Source organism: Polypterus senegalus, chromosome 6 (genome assembly GCF_016835505.1).
Source record: "Polypterus senegalus isolate Bchr_013 chromosome 6, ASM1683550v1, whole genome shotgun sequence".
NCBI classification, from domain to species: domain Eukaryota; kingdom Metazoa; phylum Chordata; class Cladistia; order Polypteriformes; family Polypteridae; genus Polypterus; species Polypterus senegalus.
This window is the reverse complement of record NC_053159.1, coordinates 86,934,361-86,957,800: the sequence shown is the minus strand read 5'-3', so window position 1 is coordinate 86,957,800 and position 23,440 is coordinate 86,934,361. Positions and strand designations below refer to the sequence as shown.

At 38.3% G+C, this 23,440-nt stretch overlaps 1 protein-coding gene across 2 annotated transcripts in view; it reads right to left on the bottom strand.

The window, feature by feature from the left end:
• plcd4b (phospholipase C, delta 4b) overlaps window positions 1-23,440 on the bottom strand; it is a 156,857-nt gene that overhangs the window by 82,240 nt on the left and 51,177 nt on the right. For both annotated transcript variants that reach the window (XM_039756491.1, XM_039756492.1), the window contains 4 exons: window positions 21,929-22,160; window positions 20,352-20,553; window positions 18,499-18,643; window positions 13,737-13,889 (listed from right to left, as the gene is read on the bottom strand). In XM_039756491.1, coding sequence (XP_039612425.1) covers window positions 13,737-13,889; window positions 18,499-18,643; window positions 20,352-20,553; window positions 21,929-22,160 — 732 coding nt within the window. The remainder of the gene's footprint in view (window positions 1-13,736; window positions 13,890-18,498; window positions 18,644-20,351; window positions 20,554-21,928; window positions 22,161-23,440) is intronic.

Sequence of the window (23,440 nt, the reverse complement as noted above, 5' to 3'; positions counted from 1 at the left end):
AGTACGTAGAAATGAAGGAAGAGCTCCCAAAGAGCGCAGAAGAAAAACGCTGAATACTTTATTCGCGAGATACAAGTTTAATGAGAAGACAAGAGGTATAAATGAGACTTTGCATCACTTTGTAACAGAGTTAAAATTGCTGTAGCGAGAAACTTTTAAGTGACGGGTCTTAGCTAACATTAAATAAAGCCGTGGACATCGCAACATCACACAAGAGAGCAGCTCACGTGAACTGACTGAACGCAGTACGAGTGATCACTTCCCTGCATCAAACCTGTTCAAAAAACGCATTACACAATTGACAAGGTGGGAAAAGAATATGCTCCGAGCTGAGCTCCACAGTAACGCGGTCTTGCGGAAGCAACTTCATCACGCTGCCACCAAATACTCACAGAAAAATCCACAAGTTCATACATACGCTGTCTCTAGAGTTTCTCCACACTCAATGTATTCCTCGCATGCCCGTTATACCCTCTGATCTCCCATTTCAATTCATATGCCTCCAATTTCCAGTAAGGCTCTGCTTCGCGATGAGAAGTAAGAAGTCTCAGGGACAGACCCTACAAAAGGTTGCCATTGATTTCAGGCAAGATTGCTTTTCTCCTGGACAACTATACGTTGCATTCTCAAGAGTGAGCTCGCGCAGCTACGTCATATTACAACCAGAGTGCTGAACTGACAACGTGATATATAAAGAGAACTATAACAATCGTAATAAACGAACAATAAAACAGCGGAGAACACGTGGATTAAATAAAAAGGCAGCTTCCTTGGCAAAGCAAGGAAAAAGGATGGCTTTATATGTCATTCGTTTATAAAACAGCGGAGAAGCTGTGTAAAGGCTGATTCACAAAAAACCAGCGGAGCGCCTTATGAGCAGGCAGTCAGCTAAAGAAGGGAATCAATAAATATCTATAATGGTAATAAACGAACAAAAAATAGCGTACAAGCCGCGGATTAAATAAAGGAAATGGGTACCTGAACAGTAAAGTAAGTCTCGAATAGCTACACAATAACTATAACAATCGTAATAAACAAACAATAAACCAGTACAGAACTGCGAAGCAAGGAGAAACGACGGTCTTATATGGCGTTCATTTATAAAGCAGCGGAGAAGCTGTGTGAAGGCAGCTACACAAAAAAACAGCAGAGCGCCTCACTCTGAATGTATTCCTCGCATCACCGTTATACCCTCTGATCTCAAATTTCAATTCAAATGTCTCCAATTTCCAGTAAGGCTCTGCTTCGCGATGACAATTAATAAGTCTCAGGGATACACCACACAAAAGGTTGCCATTGATTTGAGGCAAGATTGCTTTCCTCCTGGACAAAACTATATGTTGCATTCTCAAGAGTAATCTCAGCGCACAGTTTGGTCATATTACAACCGGAGTGCTGAACTGACTACGTGGTATACAAAGAGATCCTTAACAGATAGTTATTGGTATATTTTCCCTCAGTTTAAAAAGGTTTTCTTTTCTCCTTAATAAAAATTTTAAAGCAGTTCTTCATCGCTGCGAAGCGTGGGGATTTTGCTATATACAGTATATATATATATGTAGATATATATGTATGTATGTATGTGTGTATATATATATATGTAGATATGTATATATATGTGTATATATATATGTGGATATGTATATATATATGTGTGTATATATGTAGATATGTATATATATGTATATATATATATATATATATGTGTGTGTATGTGTGTATATATATGTATATTTATCTGTATGTATGTATGTATATATGTATATGTGTGTGTGTATGTATGTATATAGATATGTGTATGTGTAGATATGTGTATATGTAGATATGTTTATATGTGTGTGTCTGTGTGTGTATACACTCACCTAAAGGATTATTAGGAACACCTGTTCAATTTCTCATTAATGCAATTATCTAATCAACCAATCACATGGCAGTTGCTTCAATTCATTTAGGGGTGTGGTCCTGGTCAAGACAATCACCTGAACTCCAAACTGAATGTCAGAATGAGAAAGAAAGGTGATTTAAGCAATTTTGAGCGTGGCATAGTTGTTGGTGCCAGACAGGCCGGTCTGAGTATTTCACAATCTGCTCAGTTACTGGGATTTTCACGCACAACCATTTCTAGGGTTTACAAAGACTGGTGTGAAAAGGGAAAAACATCCAGTATGCGGCAGTCCTGTGGACGAAAATGCCTTGTTAATGCTAGAGGTCAGAGGAGAATGGGCCGACTGATTCAAGCTGAAAGAAGAGCAACTTTGACTGAAATAACCACTCGTTACAACCAAGGTATGCAGCAAAGCATTTGTGAAGCCACAACACGCACAACCTTGAGGCGGATGGGCTACAACAGCAGAAGACCCCACCGGGTACCACTCATCTCCATTACAAATAGAAAAAGAGGCTACAATTTGCACGAGCTCACCAAAATTGAACAGTTGAAGACTGGAAAAATGTTGCCTGGTCTGATGAGTCTCGATTTCTGTTGAGACATTTAAATGGTAGAGTCAGAATTTGGCATAAACAGAATGAGAACATGGATCCATCATGCCTTGTTACCACTGTGCAGGCTGGTGGTGGTGGTGTAATGGTGTGGGGATGTTTTCTTGGCACACTTTAGGCCCCTTAGTGCCAATTGGGCATCGTTTAAATGCCACGGGCTACCTGAGCATTGTTTCTGACCATGTCCATCCCTTCATGACCACCATGTACCCATCCTCTGATGGCTACTTCCAGCAGGATAATGCACCATGTCACAAAGCTCGAATCATTTCAAATTGGTTTCTTGAACATGACAATGAGTTCACTGTACTAAAATGGCCCACACAGTCACCAGATCTCAACCCAATAGAGCATCTTTGGGATGTGGTGGAACGGGAGCTTCGCCCTGGATGTGCATCCCACAAATCTCCATCAACTGCAAGATGCTATTCTATCAATATGGGCCAACATTTCTAAAGAATGCTTTCAGCACCTTGTTGAATCAATGCCACGTAGAATTAAGGCAGTTCTGAAGGCGAAAAGGGGTCAAACACCGTATTAGTATGGTGTTCCTAATAATCCTTTAGGTGAGTGTATATATATATATATATATATATATATATGACAGCAACACTCATAACCGTGACAAAACAATTACATTGACAATCATGTTACGTTATTTTTAAAATGTTTCCTTTTCTTTTTCATAACTTTTTTAACACACTACATCTCCGCTGCGAAGCGCGGGTATTTTGCAAGTATATATAAATATATCCAAAACAATTGTTCAGCCTTACCTATGAAATGTAATCCCCCGGGATCTGGTTTGGAGCGTACAGCGGTTTGTACAATCCCAAGCAGCACATACATGAGGTATCTTTATCCATTACTTCACTTCACAGCAGTGCCACTCGCAATATGTGGGCGACATTGATGTAGGATGATGCTGCTGGTCATGTGCCGTCTAGTAATTCTATGTCTATGGGCACAATTAGTATACAGTAGGCGCAGGCGCATAGCTGTGCCAGCCTTTGAGACGGGGGCTTCGCTTCTCCCAAAAGTGAAATTAAGCACTTTTTTTTCCCTTCTCTGAGCTACTGCCCAGACAACTGCTCATACGGGATCCCTTTTCTAAATCGCGGCAAGCCAATATTAAGACGCTTTGCAATTCCTTTAACTCTTTTAGCGTCATGAGGTCGCTGGAGGCATGTGCATGACTGGAAGGTAGACAATGCCATCCCGGCTGGTCAATGGCAGGGCCGCCTTTCCACTCTACACGAGACCTGCCACGACACTCCCCAAAAGGCTCTCATATAGTCACTGAAGCCGGCTCTCTACACTATCTAAAAAATAAAAAAGAATAAGGCAAATTTAATTTCTTTATACTTTTTGTTCATTTTTTCCAAACAAATGCCTCTCTCATAACCCTGCAGAGGACACAAAACTAATTTTATTTAATTGCTGGTAATGCCAGCGAGGCACATTACCACACTGGCTTAAAAGGGAGCCCTCTGCATCAGATCAAGTAATCAGAATCGGGAGGCAGTGGGCAACTACTCAGTGTAGGTGGAGAGGAGGAAGAATAGTTTGAGTTTTTGTAGAACTGTGTAAAGTCTTTGAAGAGTTGACTTTGGAAAAGTGCTTTGTGTGAGTAAATATCTTTTATTTTATTAAAATAACGGGTGGTGTACTGCAGCATCTTGGTTTTGGGGTCAGTGGTGTCCCCATGTAGTCACACATCATTTTACCATGAATAGAAATGCAGATGCATTATCTGTCTATGTACAGCAATCAATTCAGCAGAAAAAGATGGAGCTGTGTAGGGTTATGGCAGCAGTCAAGTATCTGTGGTTAAGCTATAATCGCCTTCATGAGAATGTCATCTTTGCCATCATGCTAAAACATTAAAAGTTCTTTATTTAGGACCCCTCCTGTCTTTCATGCAGAACAGAAGTCTGGGCAAACATAGCAATTGTACATGGTATATTATGCAGGCAAATATATTTCTACATATCTTTTTGGAATACCTTGTTGCAAACACCCTACTGTATGTCCTTGAATAATAATTTTGGTACCTTTCATACAACTTGTTACCTTACAGTCGATTTCCTGGCAATTGCACGACGCAACTCAGGAGACTTATTGCTTCATACTCCCACTAGTGGGCTGTGTACCATCGATGGGAATATGAAAGTAATATATTTTGTGATGCAAGTATCAATAATCTTCACAGCTTCTACATTCTCACAGATTATGCACCAAAACTATTATCATTACTGTTACAGGGATTCCTATACCTATGTTATGGAGAAAAATGACGAATGCAAAAAAATTCTAATTTTTGTCTTCAGTGTATTGATGAAATATACTATTACTACAAATAAATTACTATACTGTATGGATTTTTCTCCACCTCTTCCAGTTACTTGAGAATTACAAATGCAGTGATCAGAAAAGTAAAGCTACACTAGTGCACTCTGGTAATTAACAGTAAGCATTTAGTTAGGCTTGAGTCGCTATTGATCAACTTAAAAAAACCCAGGGCATGGTTGTGTAAATCACAGTCTGTTATGTAATGCCTGCTGTAACTCTGGAAGCAGTTTATGTGAGCTTCTGGTCAGCGCAACATAACGCACTAAGCCTATATATTATTTAGTATCTCACATCGCATGCAGCTCATATGGCTCCTCTTGGATGACTTGAATACTGTTGCAGTGTGAAATGAGCGATGCTGTAACACTGCACTGGAAAAGTGAAAACTTTTCTGAATTAAACATTAGGATCAGCACACATAAATGGTTCCACAATTGTGAGGCGATTTGTTAATTAAGGAACCCCAGAGGGTTTCCTTGCCATTTCTTGTTTTTACACTAACAAATAGCTGGTATTTAGAATGCTATTACCTCTACAAACATATTGACAAGTAGGTAAAAAATTCCAATTTTAGAGATATATTGTGACAACAGGCACTTTTATGTGCCAACCTGGCCAGAAACAAAAACATCAAAACACATATTTTATCAACAAATCATTTACAATAACATTATTCAAATTACCTAATCCAAATCAGGGCCACAGGAAGCTGGAGTAGGACACGTGCAGAAAACAACCCTGTCCAAGATGTGCCTCAACCATAACTACACAGGGGTTCATTCAGAATTGCCAATTAACCTAAAGTCAACAGCACATCCCATAACTTTTAGTCAGGAGGGATGTCAAATCTGGCGACTCCAGTTGCTGATCTCATCATCTGAGGATTTATGATTACATGACTAGGAATCACAAAGGATGACAAACTATACAAGTCCATGATGTCTTTGTAGTAGTACCGTTTCACATTTCCTAAGTATCGCGAGCTTGTCTGTTTTAAGACGACCTATAATGTGCTGCCCAACAGCTTCAGGGCTGTAAGAATGTGTTTCAAGTATGGCAAATTCAGTGGCAATCTCAGGTCATTTTTCTTTTTTCCATGCCGTCGTGGTACAAAAAACATGAGACATCAGACTTGTAAGCCTCTGTTCTGCATGGGCAGTCCAAAATACCGGCATTCCTTATTCCTCATATCTGCATTATATGCATCATACTTCTGGGTGAGCTCTCATCGGTTGTCAGCTCTCACATATTCAAAGTACACCCCTACTACTAAAGTAAAAATCAAACATTTTTGGTTTTATCAAAGTGAGTTGTGAACTACTTTGACTGAATCATTGGGGAAAGGTTACTCAGGGAAAGAACAACTACTGTATATACATAACTGAAAACTGACAGAATAAACAGAAAAGAAGTCCTACTGCCTCTCTGGGAAACTTTAAACATATTTATTTCAATGCACTGAAGTAGGTGGTCCACTTCCTTACTTTTTAGAACGACTGTGGCAGAAGCAACGAAAATACCTCTCCCATTCCTCTCCCAATCTTTTAAGCATTCACTCCGAACTCTTAGCCACACTAACTTCTTGCCAGTTGAGCCCTTGCCCAAATCACCCCTAAGTTTCTAATTCTAAACGCAATAGGCTAATAGTGTTAAGGCAACTTTGGCCTGGAGCTACTAGAGCAATCTGTAGAGCTACCTGTGGAAACAGAGATGCCTTCAGAAAGCTCTGAGGCGGTCTCCCTGGATCTCCCTCCAATTGTCCCTCTATGCACAATACCTGTTTATAGCTGAATGTGCTTATATGTATATATTTAAAATGTTGACTAATATATATAAAAACGTTGACTGACTAACTGACTCACTCATTCGCTTATCAATAGAAACACAATTTTCTATTTAGTTAAAAAGCTGAAATTTGGCAGGATTGTTCATCTAGTGTAGTAGTTAAGAAATGACATTTTGACATATGAAAATAGAATAGAAAAACTAAAACCCACTAAATCTCAAAAATGCTTTGACAGATTTATTTTGTTGATCAATAATTTTTTACTGGTCCATATTTACTAATATTTTGCTAATGTACATGCTCTGTGCTGCATAAAAGGGAACTTTAAGCAAATGAAGGACAAAGCAGAAGAGACTGATGGGCCATGTGAACAGCAGCACAAACCAATAGGTTGTATAGACGACTGAAGAAGAGGTGGTGTCCCGGACGGAAAAAAAAACACATGATCACGTTTGTCAGGTGCGAAACAGAAGGAGAAAGTTTGGCTGTCACACACGTGCGCTTAGGGGACAGTCCAAAGGCTCGATCGCATGTGAAAGAACAAAGGACGGGGGCTGGAATGAGGCACTAATGCTTTTCTCTCCATCATTCCGCATTAAAACAACAGAATAAAACAATCCCACCGGTCATCACACCCCGTCCATACAAAAGACTCCTCAGCCAGCTCCATGGAGTCATCACACTTCTGGACTTCTGAGATGACTTCAGTTCCTTAGCTCTGCTCCTGATGTCATCTCTGGCCACTGCGATCAACATCAGTTCCACTATGCCCCACATTTCCTCTCTGCTAATTGCACTTTCATTTTTGTTTCGTATAAAAAAGAGTCAAGAATGAACCTTATGTTGTCAAATGTTTTGCTTTAAATTTGAGCTGAATTTTGTACTGGACACTACAACCAGTATACAGGGAGGATCCCCAACCTTTAACCTGAGTTTCTGTGTGCTTATTTCTTCACAGGCAAAACTCAATGGTTAGCAAATGTAGAATATGAAGCTGCATTTGTGGCTTTGCAAGTAGTGAAGAGGGAGGGAAAGAGAAGTAGAGGTGGAAATGGTGTTGCCCGATCCAATACAAGTCAGAACGGATGATGTCAGTTTAAACTTAATATGATTATCAGAGGTGACTGTGTGCAGAGGGTGCAGACCTCTAAATAACTGGGAGTGCAGCTGGATGATAAATTGGACTGGACTGCCAATACTGATGCTCTGTGCAAGAAAGGTCAGAGCCAACTATACTTCCTTATAAGGGTGGCGTCCTTCAACATCTGCAATAAGATGCTGCAGATGTTCTATCAGATGGTTGTGGCAAGCGCCCTCTTCTACGCGGCAGTGTGCTGGGAAAGAAGAAGGACGCCGCACACCTGGACAAACTGGTCAGGAAGGCATGCTCTATTGTAGGCATGGAGCTGGACAGTTTGACATACGTGACAGAGTGACGGGCGCTGAGCAGGCACCTTTCAATCATGGAGAATCCACTGCATCCACTGAACAGGATCATCTCCAGACAGTGGAACAGCTTCAGCGACAGACTGCTGTCACCGTCCTGCTCCACTGACAGACTGAGGAGATCGTTCCTCTCCCACTCTATGCGACTCTTCAATTCCACCCAGGGAGGTAAATGTTAACATTATACAAAGTTATTGTCTGTTTTACCTGCCTCGCACTCTCCAGCTTGCATTTTTTTTAACTTGCACTGCATTTTTATCACTCTTTAATTAATATTGTTTTTTTTTATCAGTATGCTGCTGCTGGAGTATGTGAACTTCCCCTTGGGGATTAATAAATTGCATATACACTTTTTGAAAGGGAACCCCCTACTCCCAGGGAAAAATTCAAAGCTTTTGAATAACCAGGTCAAAGTCTGAAACCAAAAGTCATGTCAGGCTTGTATGATTTGCCATAAGTGTAGAAGGAAACTGTTGAAAAAAAACCCTTGCCACAGATTAGAAGAAAATAACAAAAAAGAAACTGAACAGTTCTTCAATGAAAAGGTTCTAAATAAATCCAAACAGAAAATGTAACTAACAAAAATACAAAAGGATAAATACTAAATTAAAAACTCAACATAGACAAATAAAAAATAAACAAAAGTTAACAGTCCCAACAAAAATATCTGTAGCGACCTCCATGTCAGATTTGAAAAGAGAAGAGGTAAAAAAAAACAGACAGACGTAGTGAACTCTCACAAAAATTTACTTGAACAATAAAGAAAAGAACGCAGACTTCATAACCCCACCACACAATCTTCTAGCTACCTCTCTACCAACCTCTCTACCCTTCTCCAGTCCCAGGTCGTGCCCCCCCTTACCACATCAATCAATACCCCGCTGTCAGTCCTCCATGCTGTACACCACCCTCCCTCAATCAGACCTAACAGTCACTCCAAAAGAAAAAGGCTGGGACACTACATACCTTTAAAATATTAAGCCAAAAAGCCACAATTTGAAAACCAGACTGACACTTGTTCTTGTTTATAACATAACAATCAAGATGTCACATATATGATGGCGAGATCACGTGACATGAGTCAACACTGTCATGTAAAAAAATTTGTTATAAAATCTTCTGGTCTTTCATAAAATAACATTAAACTGAGTCCTATGTGATCATGATGGAGCCTCTGACTTTCCTGCCTGTAGGCTCCCAAAACTATAATATCAGATGAGGTCTTGCCTCCTTAATCTACACTCTTGGATAAATTGAGGCCTTCGGTCAAAATGGCCTTTCTTTAAACAAAGATACTCCAATCAAAAACAATCCTGAAATATCTTCACAAACGTATAAGAAGGAAGGAGAGGAAACCGTTAAAAACCTCAAGATCTAAATTATTGAAATGGTAGCATCTTAAAAATTCAGAAGGATTTATTTGATAAAGAAATATTTTTAGAAAGTGCACAAGAAAAAGGAGCAAACGGTCCACCAAAAGGCAATGCGAAATAAACAAAGCCAGTCTGAAATCCAAATCCTTAATCAAAAGCAGAGCGGGCACAATAAAATAAAAAGAAAATCCAATAATTACAGAAATCTTACTCTCAAGATACAGGCAGAAGGAGGTGCTTCAAAAGATGTCTCAGGGTTGCCTTGTCTCTTGGGGTTCAACCCACGAAACACAAGGAACATAGGAAGACACATTTAGAACAAATAAATAGAACAATGATAACAAAAATACATTATTACAATGTACACATGAAAAGTAAGACTATAAAATCAACAAGCTTTGAAGACATAAGGCAGAGAATATATTCTGGCTGCAACATAACATAAATATATTAAATTGGTACCCAAATTAAACTTCTCTAAAATTAATTAAAATAAACATTTAACAACAAAAATTGAATGTATATGCCAAAAAAACACAGAACCACATAACTAACAGTACCAATAAGAACTAAATGGAGCTCAAAGTTAATACTTTAATAACACACCATAATACAATCTTCTTCTTCTTCTTTCAGCTGCTCCCGTTAGGGGTCGCCACAGCGTTCTCTCCATCTTGTTCTGTTACACCCACCACCTGCATGTCCTCTCTCATCACATCTATAAACCTTCTCTTAGGCCGTCGCTCTTTTTCTCTTGTCTGGCAGCTCTATCCTTAGCATTCTTCTCCCAATATACCCAGCATCTCTCCTCTGCACACATCCAAACCAACGCAATCTCGCCTCTCTGACTTTGTCTCCCAACCGTCTATCTTGAGCTGACCCTCTAATGTACTCATTTCTAATCCTATCCATCCTTGTCACACCCAATGCAAATCTTAGCATCTTTAACTCTGCTACCTCCAGCTCTGTCTACTGCTTTCTGGTCAGTGCCACCGTCTCCAACCCATATAACATAGCTGGTCTCACTACAGTCCTGTAGACCTTCCCTTTCACTTTTGCTGATACCCGTCTGTCACAAATTACTCCTGACACTCTTCTTCACCTATTCCACCCTTCCTGCACTCTCTTTTTCACCTCTCTTCCACAACCCCCATTACTCTGTACTGTTGATCCCAATTATTTAAACTCAACCACCTTTGCCAACTCTACTCCCTGCATCCTCACCATTCCACTGACCTCCCTCTAATTTACACACATGTATAATGTCTTGTTCCTACTGACCTCCATTCCGCTCCTCTCTAGAGCATATCTCCACCTCTCCAGGGTCTCCTCAACCTGTTCCCTACTATCGCTACAGATCACAATGTCATCAGCCAACATCATAGTCAACGAGGACTCCTGTCTAATCTCTTCTGTCAACCTGTCCATCACCATTGCAAATAAGAAAGGGCTCAGAGCCGATCCCTGATGTAATCCCACCTCCAACTTGAATGCATCTGTCACTCCTACCGCAGACCTCACCACGGTCACACTTCCCTTGTACATATCCTGTACAACTCTTACATACTTCTCTGCCACTCCCGACTTCCTCATACAATACCACAGCTCCTCTTGAGGCACCCTGTCATATGCTTTCTCCAGGTCCACAAAGACACAATGCAACTCCTCCTGGCCTTCTCTATACTTCACAATCAACATCCTCAGAGCAAACATTGCATCTCTGGTGCTCTTTCTTGGCATGAAACCATACTGCTGCTCACTAATCATCACCTCACTTCTTAACCTAGCTTCCACTACTCTTTCCCATAACTTCATGCTGTGGCTCATCAATTTTATCCCCCGTTGTAGTTACTGCATTCCGGCACATCCCCCTTATTCTTAAATATCAGCACCAGTACACGTCTTCTCCACTCCTTAGGCATCCTCTTACTTTCCAAGATTCCATTGAACAATCTGGTTAAAAATTCCACTGCCATCTCTCCTAAACACCTCCATGCTTCCACAGGTATGTCATTTGGACCAACGGCTTTTCCATTCTTCATCTTCTTCATAGCTGTCTTTACTTGCTAATCTGTTGTACTTCCTGATTCACTATCTCCACATCATCCAACCTCTTCTTTCTCTCGTTCTCTTCATTCATTAGCCTCTCAAAGTACTCTTTCCATCTGCTCAACACACTCTCCTCACTTGTGAGTACGTTTCCATCTTTATCCTTTATCACCCTAACCTGCTGCACATCTTTCCCAGCTCAGTCCCTCTGTTTAGCCAATCGGTACAGGTCCTTTTCTCACCATAATACAATGAAGGTGCAAAAAAGAAGGGAAAAGCCCAGGACCAGAAAATGAATACAGTAGGAAGACAAGTCACTTTTTCACCACTTTTTAAAATATTTTTATTTGTTATTCTGTTTTTGTGAGCTGCACACTAGACAACAGTGATATAAAACTGGGCATTAATGGAAAAGTGTATTATTTGAAAAAAGAAGTGAGGCTCAGGAAATATTAACAGAGTTAAAGGAAAGCAAGTGTCAAAACCAAGAGTCAAAGAGAGAATTTCAGAGCCAATCCAGAAATAACCAGTAATATACACAACAAGTAAAGTGAGTCACTAGGCTTTTTCCAGTCTCATATACAAAATGGCAGTCAACATGGCCTTTTAATTGCTCACCAATTACTCCGATGTCATGACACTAGAGGCCACACCCTTAACAATCAGGGCCTGCACCGTGACAACGGAAATCACAAAATGGCTTTCCACAGTCTACAAAAAAATGGTGCCTGAAAAGGCATTAAATTAAAGTAAATTTCTAAACAAAGGCTCCAATCAGGAATATAGCATTCAATTCGCTGAGTGCATAAACCACAAAAATGACAGCTACATCAGTGGTTCTGAAACTGTGGGGCAGGCCCCCTAGGAGGGTGCGAAGTAACAAAAAGGTGGGCGTGAAGATGTGAAAAAAATCAAAAATATGAAAAATACATCTGTTGAAACCAAAACAAATTAACTTAAACTACATTCTGATACTAGAAAAATAAATATAGAGTTAGATAAATGTCAATAAAAGTTAAGTTGGTATAATAAAATATGCATCTATGATATATCATTAATTAAAGAAGAACAAATTGGTTTTAGTGGGCTCCTTTCAAAAAAACTTTAGGGGGGCGCGATTAAAACTGTTATGAAAACTCAGGACGCAGATACTTAAAGGTTGAGAAATGCTGACCTACATGATGTTTATAACCTCAGAAAAGCCTGAAAACATTTCAAAAGAAACTCTTTTCATAACAAAGGTAGGTGAATGGGACACCTGGCCAATATAGGGTCAGTGCTCTTGGAATTTACCTGCCATATTCCCTAGATATGAATGTTAATTAAACCTGGAAACATTAAACTGGCCAAGCATGAGTGAAGTCAGTGTGTACAGTTGGTTCAGGCCATGTGCCCAATGCAGTAGGGAAGAGATGTGACCCCAGTTATCCTGGATTGGAAAAGCCAGTTAGAAAATGAATAACTACATGGATAAACTTCATAAATAAAAACAAAGGCGTGTTATTTAGTTACTTGAAAACATAATATTCTCAAGCCTGTCTACTCCAATTCAGGAAAATGGAGGTCCAGAACCTATGCTATAAACACTGAGCATATGAGATGAAATAGTCCTGGATGAACCCACACTCACACACAACCAATTAGAAATCACCAACCCACCTGACATTGGGGATCATTGGGGATGTGTGATGAAAGCCCAAACAGACACGGGGAGAACAAGAAACTGCACAAAGCTAATGACTTGAACCCAGTAAGCTCAGTTTGTTAACAGCTGTGCTAACTTCCATTTTTCTTCAATAATGAAAAAATACTGTTGTAAATGAATAGCTTTTTTTAGCAAAAAACATACTGTACTGACTGTCAATAATGAAAACAGACTTCATATCTGCTACAGAGGCGTGGCTATCAAAGTCCTAGAAAGGGAGATGCGAAATACAAAACTGAGGACACACATTATTTGGCAGCAAGAGCCAGCAGACTGCTTTACTAGCATCACTGAACAAGGCTGATCCACTACCTCCAAGATGTTAGTAAGGGACATGATATCCTCACATATGTTCCCTTAAACTTACACTTTATGCAGTAGCACGTCTGTGAGAAAGACAAAGGCTAATTTGGTACAGAAACAGGGCACAACTCCAGCTAAAGTAGTTAATTAAAATGTTATTCAAAAGTGAATTTGAGTCTAAAGATGACATGCTTAGTTTACAACAACTGTCTACAGTGCATACCTCAGGTGATGGCAGTTTGCTCGGAAGTTTCCCATCCAGGGTGGTTTTTAGCAGTTTGTCCCCCAGAATACTGTTCAGGTGTTGTGCCATTACTCTCTGTTGCTGAACGCTGCAGTGGTTCTCAATGGACAGGATGACTGGGTACTCTGATACCTGGAGGGGGATAGCGGTGTTAATTATTCACACAAAAGCATTATCACTTGAGAAAGGCAATACCTGACACAGTCACTCGACAGGGTCTCATTCAGGCAGTGTTTGTACATTTGGTCCTCAACAGTTAATGGATTGCTACAAAATGAGAACTTATGTTCTAGTGCAAAATGTACAGTACATAGAAAAGTAAATTGTTTTGTTCACAAGTTAAAAATATGGCATTAAAATAAAAGAGAGTCCCCTTACAATTTTTTTTTCACGTCTAACTCATAGAGCTTAAGGTCTTAACTTGCTTTATTCTATCTATGTGTCTGTGTCAATTTTCTCTTTGAGTACTCAGTGTGTCTTTGTTGACAATGGAAAACTGGCCATTATGAGTGCGTGCTAGTCTGTGAGTCACTGGGCCTTCCAATGGACTCCCACTCAAGATTAATTCCTGCTTTGCTTTCAGGGCTGCTGGGACAGGCACCATAAAATGCAACCATGAATCTTGAAGAAAGGCGTAAGGTAATGGATGTATGAATGAATATCCCCTGATTGGATTAATAAATTGTACTGTCTATTTACAATTGGGTTACATAAACTGAGAGCCTATAAGACATTGGGGCTCATATACTGTATTAGTTTCTATGTTGTTGGATAAGCAAGTTTCCGCTGCCTGCTACTGAAGTACTGCATATTTTACATCTAAATAAATATTTATATCAATCACTTTTTTTTCCTGATCTATTTTTTGATTATTTTCTTTAATAGATTTCTAAACAGATTTGCTTTGCTCATCCTTGTGTCCTCGGACTTCAAAGAACTGGTGTTTTCGGGCAATAACCAGCTCTTTGAAGTAAGGTAGACAGGAATGGAAAATGAATAGATAAAATAAAAAAAGGAAAGAAGAACATCTAAGAGAAAAGTAGGGGCCAACAACAGAAATAAGTTTTTTTTAATTGGTCATATTTGGTATTAAACACAGAACAATATTACAAAACTGGCAAGTTCTAAATGGTAGCCATATTTTATATGTCTATTGCATATGTTATTGATAAAGGGTTTCAAATCAACCACAGAAAGTGAGCTGGAAGGTGCAGTCTTGGCAATTACAGATTGAGGTCTTTAAAACTCTATAAATTTGAATATCAAAGATACATTAATTAAGAATGCAGTTCTCTTTCCTGTGATCTTACAACAATAAAGTTGTTTACTGAAGGACTGTCATACTTTGAGTTAAGAAGATTTTAGGTAATGAAAGCATACAAGGTGCAATAAGGAGTACAGTGGGATGCAAAAGTTTGGGCAACCTTGTTAATAGTCATTATTTTCCTGTATAAATCGTTGGTTGTTACGATAAAAAATGTCAGTTAAATATATCATATAGGAGACACACACAGTGATATTTGAGAAGTGAAATGAAGTTTATTGGATTTGCAGAAAGTGTGCAATAATTGTTAAAACAAAATCAGGCAGGTGCATAAATTTGGGCACCACAAAAAAGAAATGAAATCAATATTTAGTAGATCCGCCTTTTGCAGAAATTACAGCCTCTAAACGCTTCCTGTAGGTTCCAATGAGAGTCTGGATTGTGGTTGAAGGTATTTTGGACCATTCCTCTTTGCAAAACATCTCTAGTTCATTCAGGTTTGATGGCATCCGAGCATGGACAGCTCTCTTTAACTCACACCACAGATTTTCAATTATATTCAGGTCTGGGGACTGAGATGGCCATTCCAGAACGTTGTACTTGTTCCTCTACATGAATGCCTTAGTGGATTTTGAGCAGTGTTTTGGGTCATTGTCTTGTTGAAAGATCCAGCCCCGGCGCAGCTTCAGCTTTGTCACTGATTCCTGGACATTGGTCTCCAGAATCTGCTGATACTGAGTGGAATCCATGCGTCCCTCAACTTTGACAAGATTCCCAGTCCCTGCACTGGCCACACAGCCCCACAGCATGATGGAACCACAACCATATTTTACTGTAGGTAGCAGGTGTTTTTCTTGGAATGCTGTGTTCTTTTTCCTCCATGCATAACGCCCCTTGTTATGCCCAAATAACTCAATTTTAATTTCATCAGAACACAGCACCTTATTCCAAAATGAAGCTGGCTTGTCCAAATGTGCTTGAGCATACCTCAAGCGGCTCTGTTTGTGCTGTGGGCGGAGAAAAGGCTTCCTCTGCATCACTCTCGCATACAGCATCTCCTTGTGTAAAGTGCGAATGGTTGAACGATGCACAGTGACTCCATCTGCTGCAAGATGATGTTGTAGGTCTTTGGTGCTGGTCTGTGGGTTGACTCTGACTGTTCTCACCATTCGTCACTTCTGTCTATCCGAAATCTTTCTTGGTCTGCCACTTCGAGCCTTAACTTGAACTGAGCCTGTGGTCTTCCATTTCCTCAATATGTTTCTAACTGTGGAAACAGACAGCTTAAATCTCTGGGACAGCTTTCTGTATCCTTCCCCTAAACCATGATGGTGATCAATCTTTGTCTTCAGGTCATTTGAGAGTTGTTTTGTGACCCCCATGTTGCTACTCTTCAGAGAAAATTAAAGGAGGAGGGAAGCTTACCCCCTTAAATACTCTTTCTCATTATAGGATTCACCTGTGTATGTAGGTCAGGGGTCACTGAGCTCACCAAGCCAATTTGAGTTCCAATAATTAGTTCTAAAAGTTTTGGAATCAATAAAATGACAATGGTGCCCAAATTTATGCACCTGCCTGATTTTGTTTGAACAATTATTGCACACTTTCTGTAAATCCAATAAACTTCATTTCACTTCTCAAATATCACTGTGTGTGTCTCCTATATGATATATTTAACTGACATTTTTTATCGTAACAACCAACGATTTATACAGGAAAAGAATGACTATTAACAAGGTTGCCCAAACTTTTGCATCCCACTGTATATCAGGTAAGCTGATTTCTATAAATATGAATTGCTTGTGTCTTGCTGTAGCAGAACATTCTCAAATTAACTTAATACAAATGATAATTGGCAATTTAGAAATTGACAGCAACCGTGCAGAGACGGAGCCAAACTTAGATGAGACACCAATCACAAGGCAACCTAACGTGCAATCTTTTGGGATAAGTGTGGAAAAATCCATGCAGACAAGGGGAGAACACACTGAACAAGCACAGAATTCAAATCTATGATCTTATATCAGTAAGGCAACAACTTTAACTATTGTCCTACCATGTTGTGCCATCCTCACAAGAAGGATGCAACAAGCTAACCAAGAGGAGGATGACAAAAACAAGAATTTTTAATACTTTTGCAAATGACTGTCGTTCAGGAACTTGTTAGACACAGTCATTTTTCATCTTATCTATTCATTTTAATGTCCTATTTTTAAATTTTATACTTATTTTCATTACATTTTTTGGTGGTCTTCTATGGGTTCTGCAAGAATACCCAAAAATACTGTCAAAAATTGACCTATATGAGGGATTACTGTCCAAACCCAACTAGATAGAAAATGGGCCTTTTATAAAACAAAATATTTATTTAAACACAAAGACTCTGTAATATAAAAAACTTCAAAGAGCACAAAAGAAATTCCCTGAGAAGGCAAGGCAATCCACAGGAAACACAGTCCCAATACTTAATCCCAAGTCAAAGTCAAAAACTGAGCATATATTTAAAAATCTTGGAAAAGACAAAAAGCAATAAGGCTCAGCAAAACACAAGGAAACTCTCCACTTCCTATTGCATTTGAAATGAAATGCTAGGAAGTATGGATGGCCCTCCAATATGTAGGGTGGGGTGGAGGGCAGGTCCTGGCCCTGCCTGTTTGAGGACCACCCACAAAACACATGGGGCATAACCAATGCATTTTTTAGTTACAAAGAAACACAAAGAATTATGCACTTGAGACAAAAAAGAAACATTAATATAAACAAATGGCACAAAATCGGACCAAGCAGACAATAAACCCAACTTTGAATCCCAGTCAGGGGAGAAATGGTGGCTGAAACATGACAAAAGTGTCCAACCTGACTAACATCATGACAGTTTGCAGTCAGACATTGCCCTCTACAGCACACAAGTCATTCTAACATTTATTTTCATGGCTTTTCTTTTGAGTTTTTAAGACCTTTATAGTATGTTATCTAAATTAGAGATTCTCAGCAGTAATACCACAAATTCAGTGCTTACACAGTTTTTAAAGCTTAATGAGGAGTAACTTGAAGAGCAACAGATTGGGTAAGGTAATACTCTGCACTTTTTGTTGCAAGCCTGTATTACATGGTTATAGGAGTCATGGAATTAAGGAAAAGCCATCATGAAAGAAACTATTTACTATGGCATAAATATGTCAATATAATTGGAATGCAAATTTAATATATATAGAGAAAAAAACTTTTAGTGTATTTTTAAACAGCTTTTGTTAGAGCTTGCACCAAAGGGTTGCTGGGTGTGTTGGCCCCACTAATAACACAACTTATTTTATAGAACAGATGTGATCTTTTTATTCTGTATCTTGTAAACTCCTGATTTGTATTGTATATTTAATTATTGTGCTATCTCAAGGTGCATTTCACTTGTAGGCTTTTATGTTTTTCAGTTTTGTAAAATCTACAGTGTACTACATAAAGGATTGTTTGAAAACTTACTCGAAAGGCATAGTTGTTGAGACAATGGACAACATCCCTGAAGAAGATTTTGGACGTGAGGGTGTGTCCATGGTATACAATTGGTTCTCCATTCGGGCCATCCCAACAATCTATCTCGACACAGCGGCATCCACGTTTAAGAGCACTGAAGAGAGCAGAAAATACAAAATAATTGAAAAAGAAAAACACAGATTTGGAACATGACCAGTGTATCCAACAATCCATAATTGTAAACAGCTTTCTACATCCACTTTTTCCTTTCTATTGTCATGATCAACAGAATCCAAATCTAGCATTGATGGGTGGAAAACAGGCAAGAGCCATGGACAGGACTCCATTTACTTAGATCGGGCCAATTTAGAAATTTCAGTTGATAGCATGTACCTGTACAGTATTTGCATTATGAGGAAATGATAGTCCAAATGGTTTTCAACAATCTTTACTTTTTTTTGCTCAGGAGAACAACCTTCAGTTATTCTGATCACTAATTAATTATTAGGTAAGTCAAGTGAGGCTTGCTACTTTGTGAACTACAGTATATTATTCTTTCCAGTGACGTGCGGTGAGGTTCATGGCAGGTGAGGCACGGACTCTTTCAGAATCTGATTTACAAATATATGAACCCAAAAGAGTAATTTATTCACTATTCAACTGGCAGCATGCATATTGACTACTGGTTATGTTTCATATCTTATCAGCATTCTTTACACACACTTAGGTAAGGTACATATTTGGCTAAGAGAGAATGTTATATTTATAGCCACGAGAGAGAACGCATTTGCTCTGCACCCTTCATGTGTTTAATCAATTTTAATACAGATTGTTCAACAGAAGGATAACAAGAAAAACAAAAGAATATTTTATTTCAGGTCAAAATTTCATTTTTAAATATTGCATTATTTTTTCTTAGTCTGAACCCATTTTTAATAAAATTGAAAAATGTTTATGGTCTTAACTTTATTATTAAATGAAGTCCATGTGCCTATCCTTCTCCACAAAAATCTAAATCACTTTCTTCTAAAAGTCCTCCTTATTTTCCTTTAGTTTTAAAAATATGAATCTTCCATTTTGGCAGTAAGCCGGAACAAAAAATAAAAATAAACGGACCGCTGCACTGCACTTGACTTTCTGATATTGCTAACTTACTGGCACCTAGAGCCTCTGCGTAGAAGAACAGCAGCAACAAGCACCCATTGGGTTCACAGTTGCCTCCTTCGGAGCGGCACGGTACTGTCTGCCTCACCTTGTACATTTTCCCTCCAGTTTTATGTCCGATCAGCAAGACTAAATATGTCACACACATTCATTAAAGATCTTAACAAGACTGTGGAGAGTCAGGGTGTGTCTGCAAACATTATATTGGCCACATACAGAGAGACAGCAACAGGCACACACCAATTGCATGCAGCAAAGCAGTGTGTGAGGGAGAGCGCAGTCCGAGGTGAGGCTCAGCTTTTCTTGTCGCTGCTGCACCTCGAGTTTCTCCCCTGTGATTGAACAGGAAATGTGCAAATTCAGTGATTTTGACTATAAAAATGCTCAAAGTAATTGGAATCCTAAAGAAAACAAAACTTATAGCACAGGTCAGTGGACAAATTTATTTTATCATTATTAGTTTTTTTACTTTTCATGCCTCCCCTGACCATACGCCCCTGATTCTTTCATATACAGTACATTGCAATATCAGGCTTTTTAATAATATTATATTAATATTCCTTCACATACTGTGCATTTTTGCCTTAATGTTGTTTCCCACAAATACTTAGCTATTTAGCTGAACAAATTTGATTAGTTTACTAATGTCATCAATACCCTGTTACATTATACATTATAATATGCAGTAAGGAGCCTACCGAATGTATCCCTCCACACTGCTGTGACCTCGAAGTTGGTCCTCAATCAGGTAGGTGTTATGAGAGGAAGAAATGAAGTAATGGTTGAGAGGATGTGTCATATCTTGATAGATGACGTCATGCTGAGGATTGAAAATTGAACCCTCTGGAGAGCAAAGGTACATGAGGAACCCATCAAAGGTCATGGCATGGAGCTTTTTTGCTGTTTAAACAAAAAAAAGAGAAACAAAGAACAAAAGAAAATGAAAGAACAACAAAGTTGCAAGTTTGTTATTATGCATGGACTGAAAGTATTAACCTGTATAAGAAAGGTCTTTAAAAGGCTTGATAAGATTAATACCATATACATAAAAATATTAGCAAAGCAAATTTAATCCAGAGTAAGAGCTAAACTGTCAAAGCATATATTTGAACTTTTCCACATAATAGTAGCAATAATAACGTCTCATGTTTCTTAATAATAAAGTAGATTGCATAAAATTGCAGATTAGACAGTCAGCTTCCAGATTTAATACTACTTGATCACACTATGCCACCTTCTTTGCATATCATTATAGTATAATGACATCAGTGGCAACAATTTTATGATAAATTTTTAAAATGAAATCCACAACCTGTACATTAGACCCAATTCCAACTAAAAAACTCACTCGCTGTATTTGTTTGCGCATATTTTGTATTGACTGCCAATGAACCCGATTCTTTTAAAGTGAACATATCCATATCTAAATCTTTATTAAATAAATCAGATTTACATTTAAATCTTCTCAAAAACTGCAGATGGATTTTAGTATCCATTTTTTTATAAAGTATTGCGAGATTGTAACCACAAAGTTTAAATCTTATCTTAAAAATACAAACATATTTCAACTAAATTTCAGTCTGTCTTTCATCCCAGTCACATCACGAAACTTTGTTAGCTTTGGTTGAACATTATATATAAAGATCTCTGCTACAGCATTATGAATGAATACTTTTCTCCCAGATTCTATAAGCCTTTGCATAAGAAAGGGTTTCCCAGTTTCATGGTTTCCATATTTAATGTACCGAGATAGTCAAGTTCTTTAGGTTAACCAACTACCTCCCTAATTATGAATTCTTCATTTTTTTGCAACTTGGAAGCATATTAACAAAGGGTATCATTATCTAGGAAGGTAATACGTTGATATACAGTAGCTACTCAGTCAATAGTAGTGTATATAAATTACATATAAATTAAACTTTTATTTCTGAGAATAATGAAGACACTGAAAGGGGAAAACATTTGTTTTAGGTAAACAGTTACTTATTTCGACTAAATAATATTAATGTTTTTCTTCATTCTTTTTCCATTGTTGGTTATACAGTCACACTAGAAACATCACAACTTAATTTCCTGCTTGGATAATAGTGGCTTTTAAATGGACTGCAGTTTCGACTATCAGCATTTTGTAGGTTTTTCATCAACCCGTTCTTCTTCATATTGCTAGTCACTTCCAGTCCAACACAAATGATAATTACATCTCTCCAACGCCAAACAAATCCTAGAATAGGATGTCTGAAAAGCGCCAAAGAAAACATTTAAAGACAAATATTACCTGTGTCTGATGGCTCATAACATTCAATAAGCTTCAGGGCGTGCTGTCGACTTTTTTCAGGCTCCAGCTGCTCTTCATGAAGGAAATCTTCTATTTCCATCAAACTAAGCTTCTGACCATTCTCTGAGTACTGCTGAAAGATCAGCAGTACATCCTCTCGCTGTGTCAGCATCTTGTAGAACAACACAAACTCATCATCTTCCAGCGTTCCTGATTCTGACTTATCAGCCATCTGAAAATTGATAATATTAAACGCTGAGATATGAAATCTGTGGTGTGTTTTAATAAAAGAAGAATCATAATTAAGATTAGACCAAGAAAAGGCATTTTAGTCACTGGTGTTAGTGAGACGTTAAAGCTTGATGTGAACTTGTATGAAATTCATTTGTATCTTTAGCTTGCTGTGGTCATTGCATATCACCAGTTTCACTAATGCACTGCTCAATCACTTAGTCGTCTTTTTCCCCAGGGTAGTAGTTACAGTTAAGCAAATCTTATACATCTCTTTAAACTATGAATGTAGTCATTTTATTTCTTTACATAGTGATCGATTTCAGAATGCATCATATATACTGTAGGACATTTGTCATCTGGATTTTTCTTCAAGATCGCATTGAATTTTGGACTTACATCATGACAATGCAACGTATAACTGCCTGTGAGTGAATATCGTTTGTTTCTCTCTAATAAGTAAAACGACTTTTTCGAATGTTTGGCCACGCTCTTTCTTCTTCGCTTAGTCATTGACGTGTCATCTAGAACGTATAAAATTATTGTCCTGATAAAATTTATAAGAGCTGAGAGCGCAGGAAGTGCCCAAAGCACTCACACAACTGAGGTTAGATGACCATGGTCTTGTTTGAAAATAGTTGTAAGTAGGGCGTGACTTGAAAGAATCTCATGTTAAAAGTCTCTGTCTCACGGGACTTTATACCGCGCCAATGTATTTGTAATCTATTAATTCTAGCTGGCAACACAAATTTGACGATCTACAAGTCTCCAACTTAAAGTTTAAATCCAAACAATATATTTTCCATTATTTCACCGAGTAATAATTTCTGTTTGTTTGTGCTAATGCAATCTTTCCTATCCTTTTTATGAGACTTTCGAATTTTTGAACTTCCATTATCTCTAACCTGCTCTGCATGTGTACTGCGCCAACATTATTGAATTCTACTTTGTCATCTACTCTTTGTTCTTTATTTCCGGCCAGGGCATGGACTCGTCTCGCGGGACATATAAGTGTCTTTCAGAGAAAGTCATATCTCATCTCCTTCCAAGATTTTTTTTTATAATAGAGAGACATATGTTTGTATCAATATGTATATATTTTTTCAACTATACTATTACATTTCCCTGTTTATTTTTCAATATAATGGTTGTGTTTACATTGTATTTTATTCAACCACACTACTGTATGTTTCTTATTATTGGATATCACACAGAGCTGTTAAGTGAAAGTACTCATTTTGCTTTTCTTTTACATTTTTATTAAAAAATCAAAAAGAAATA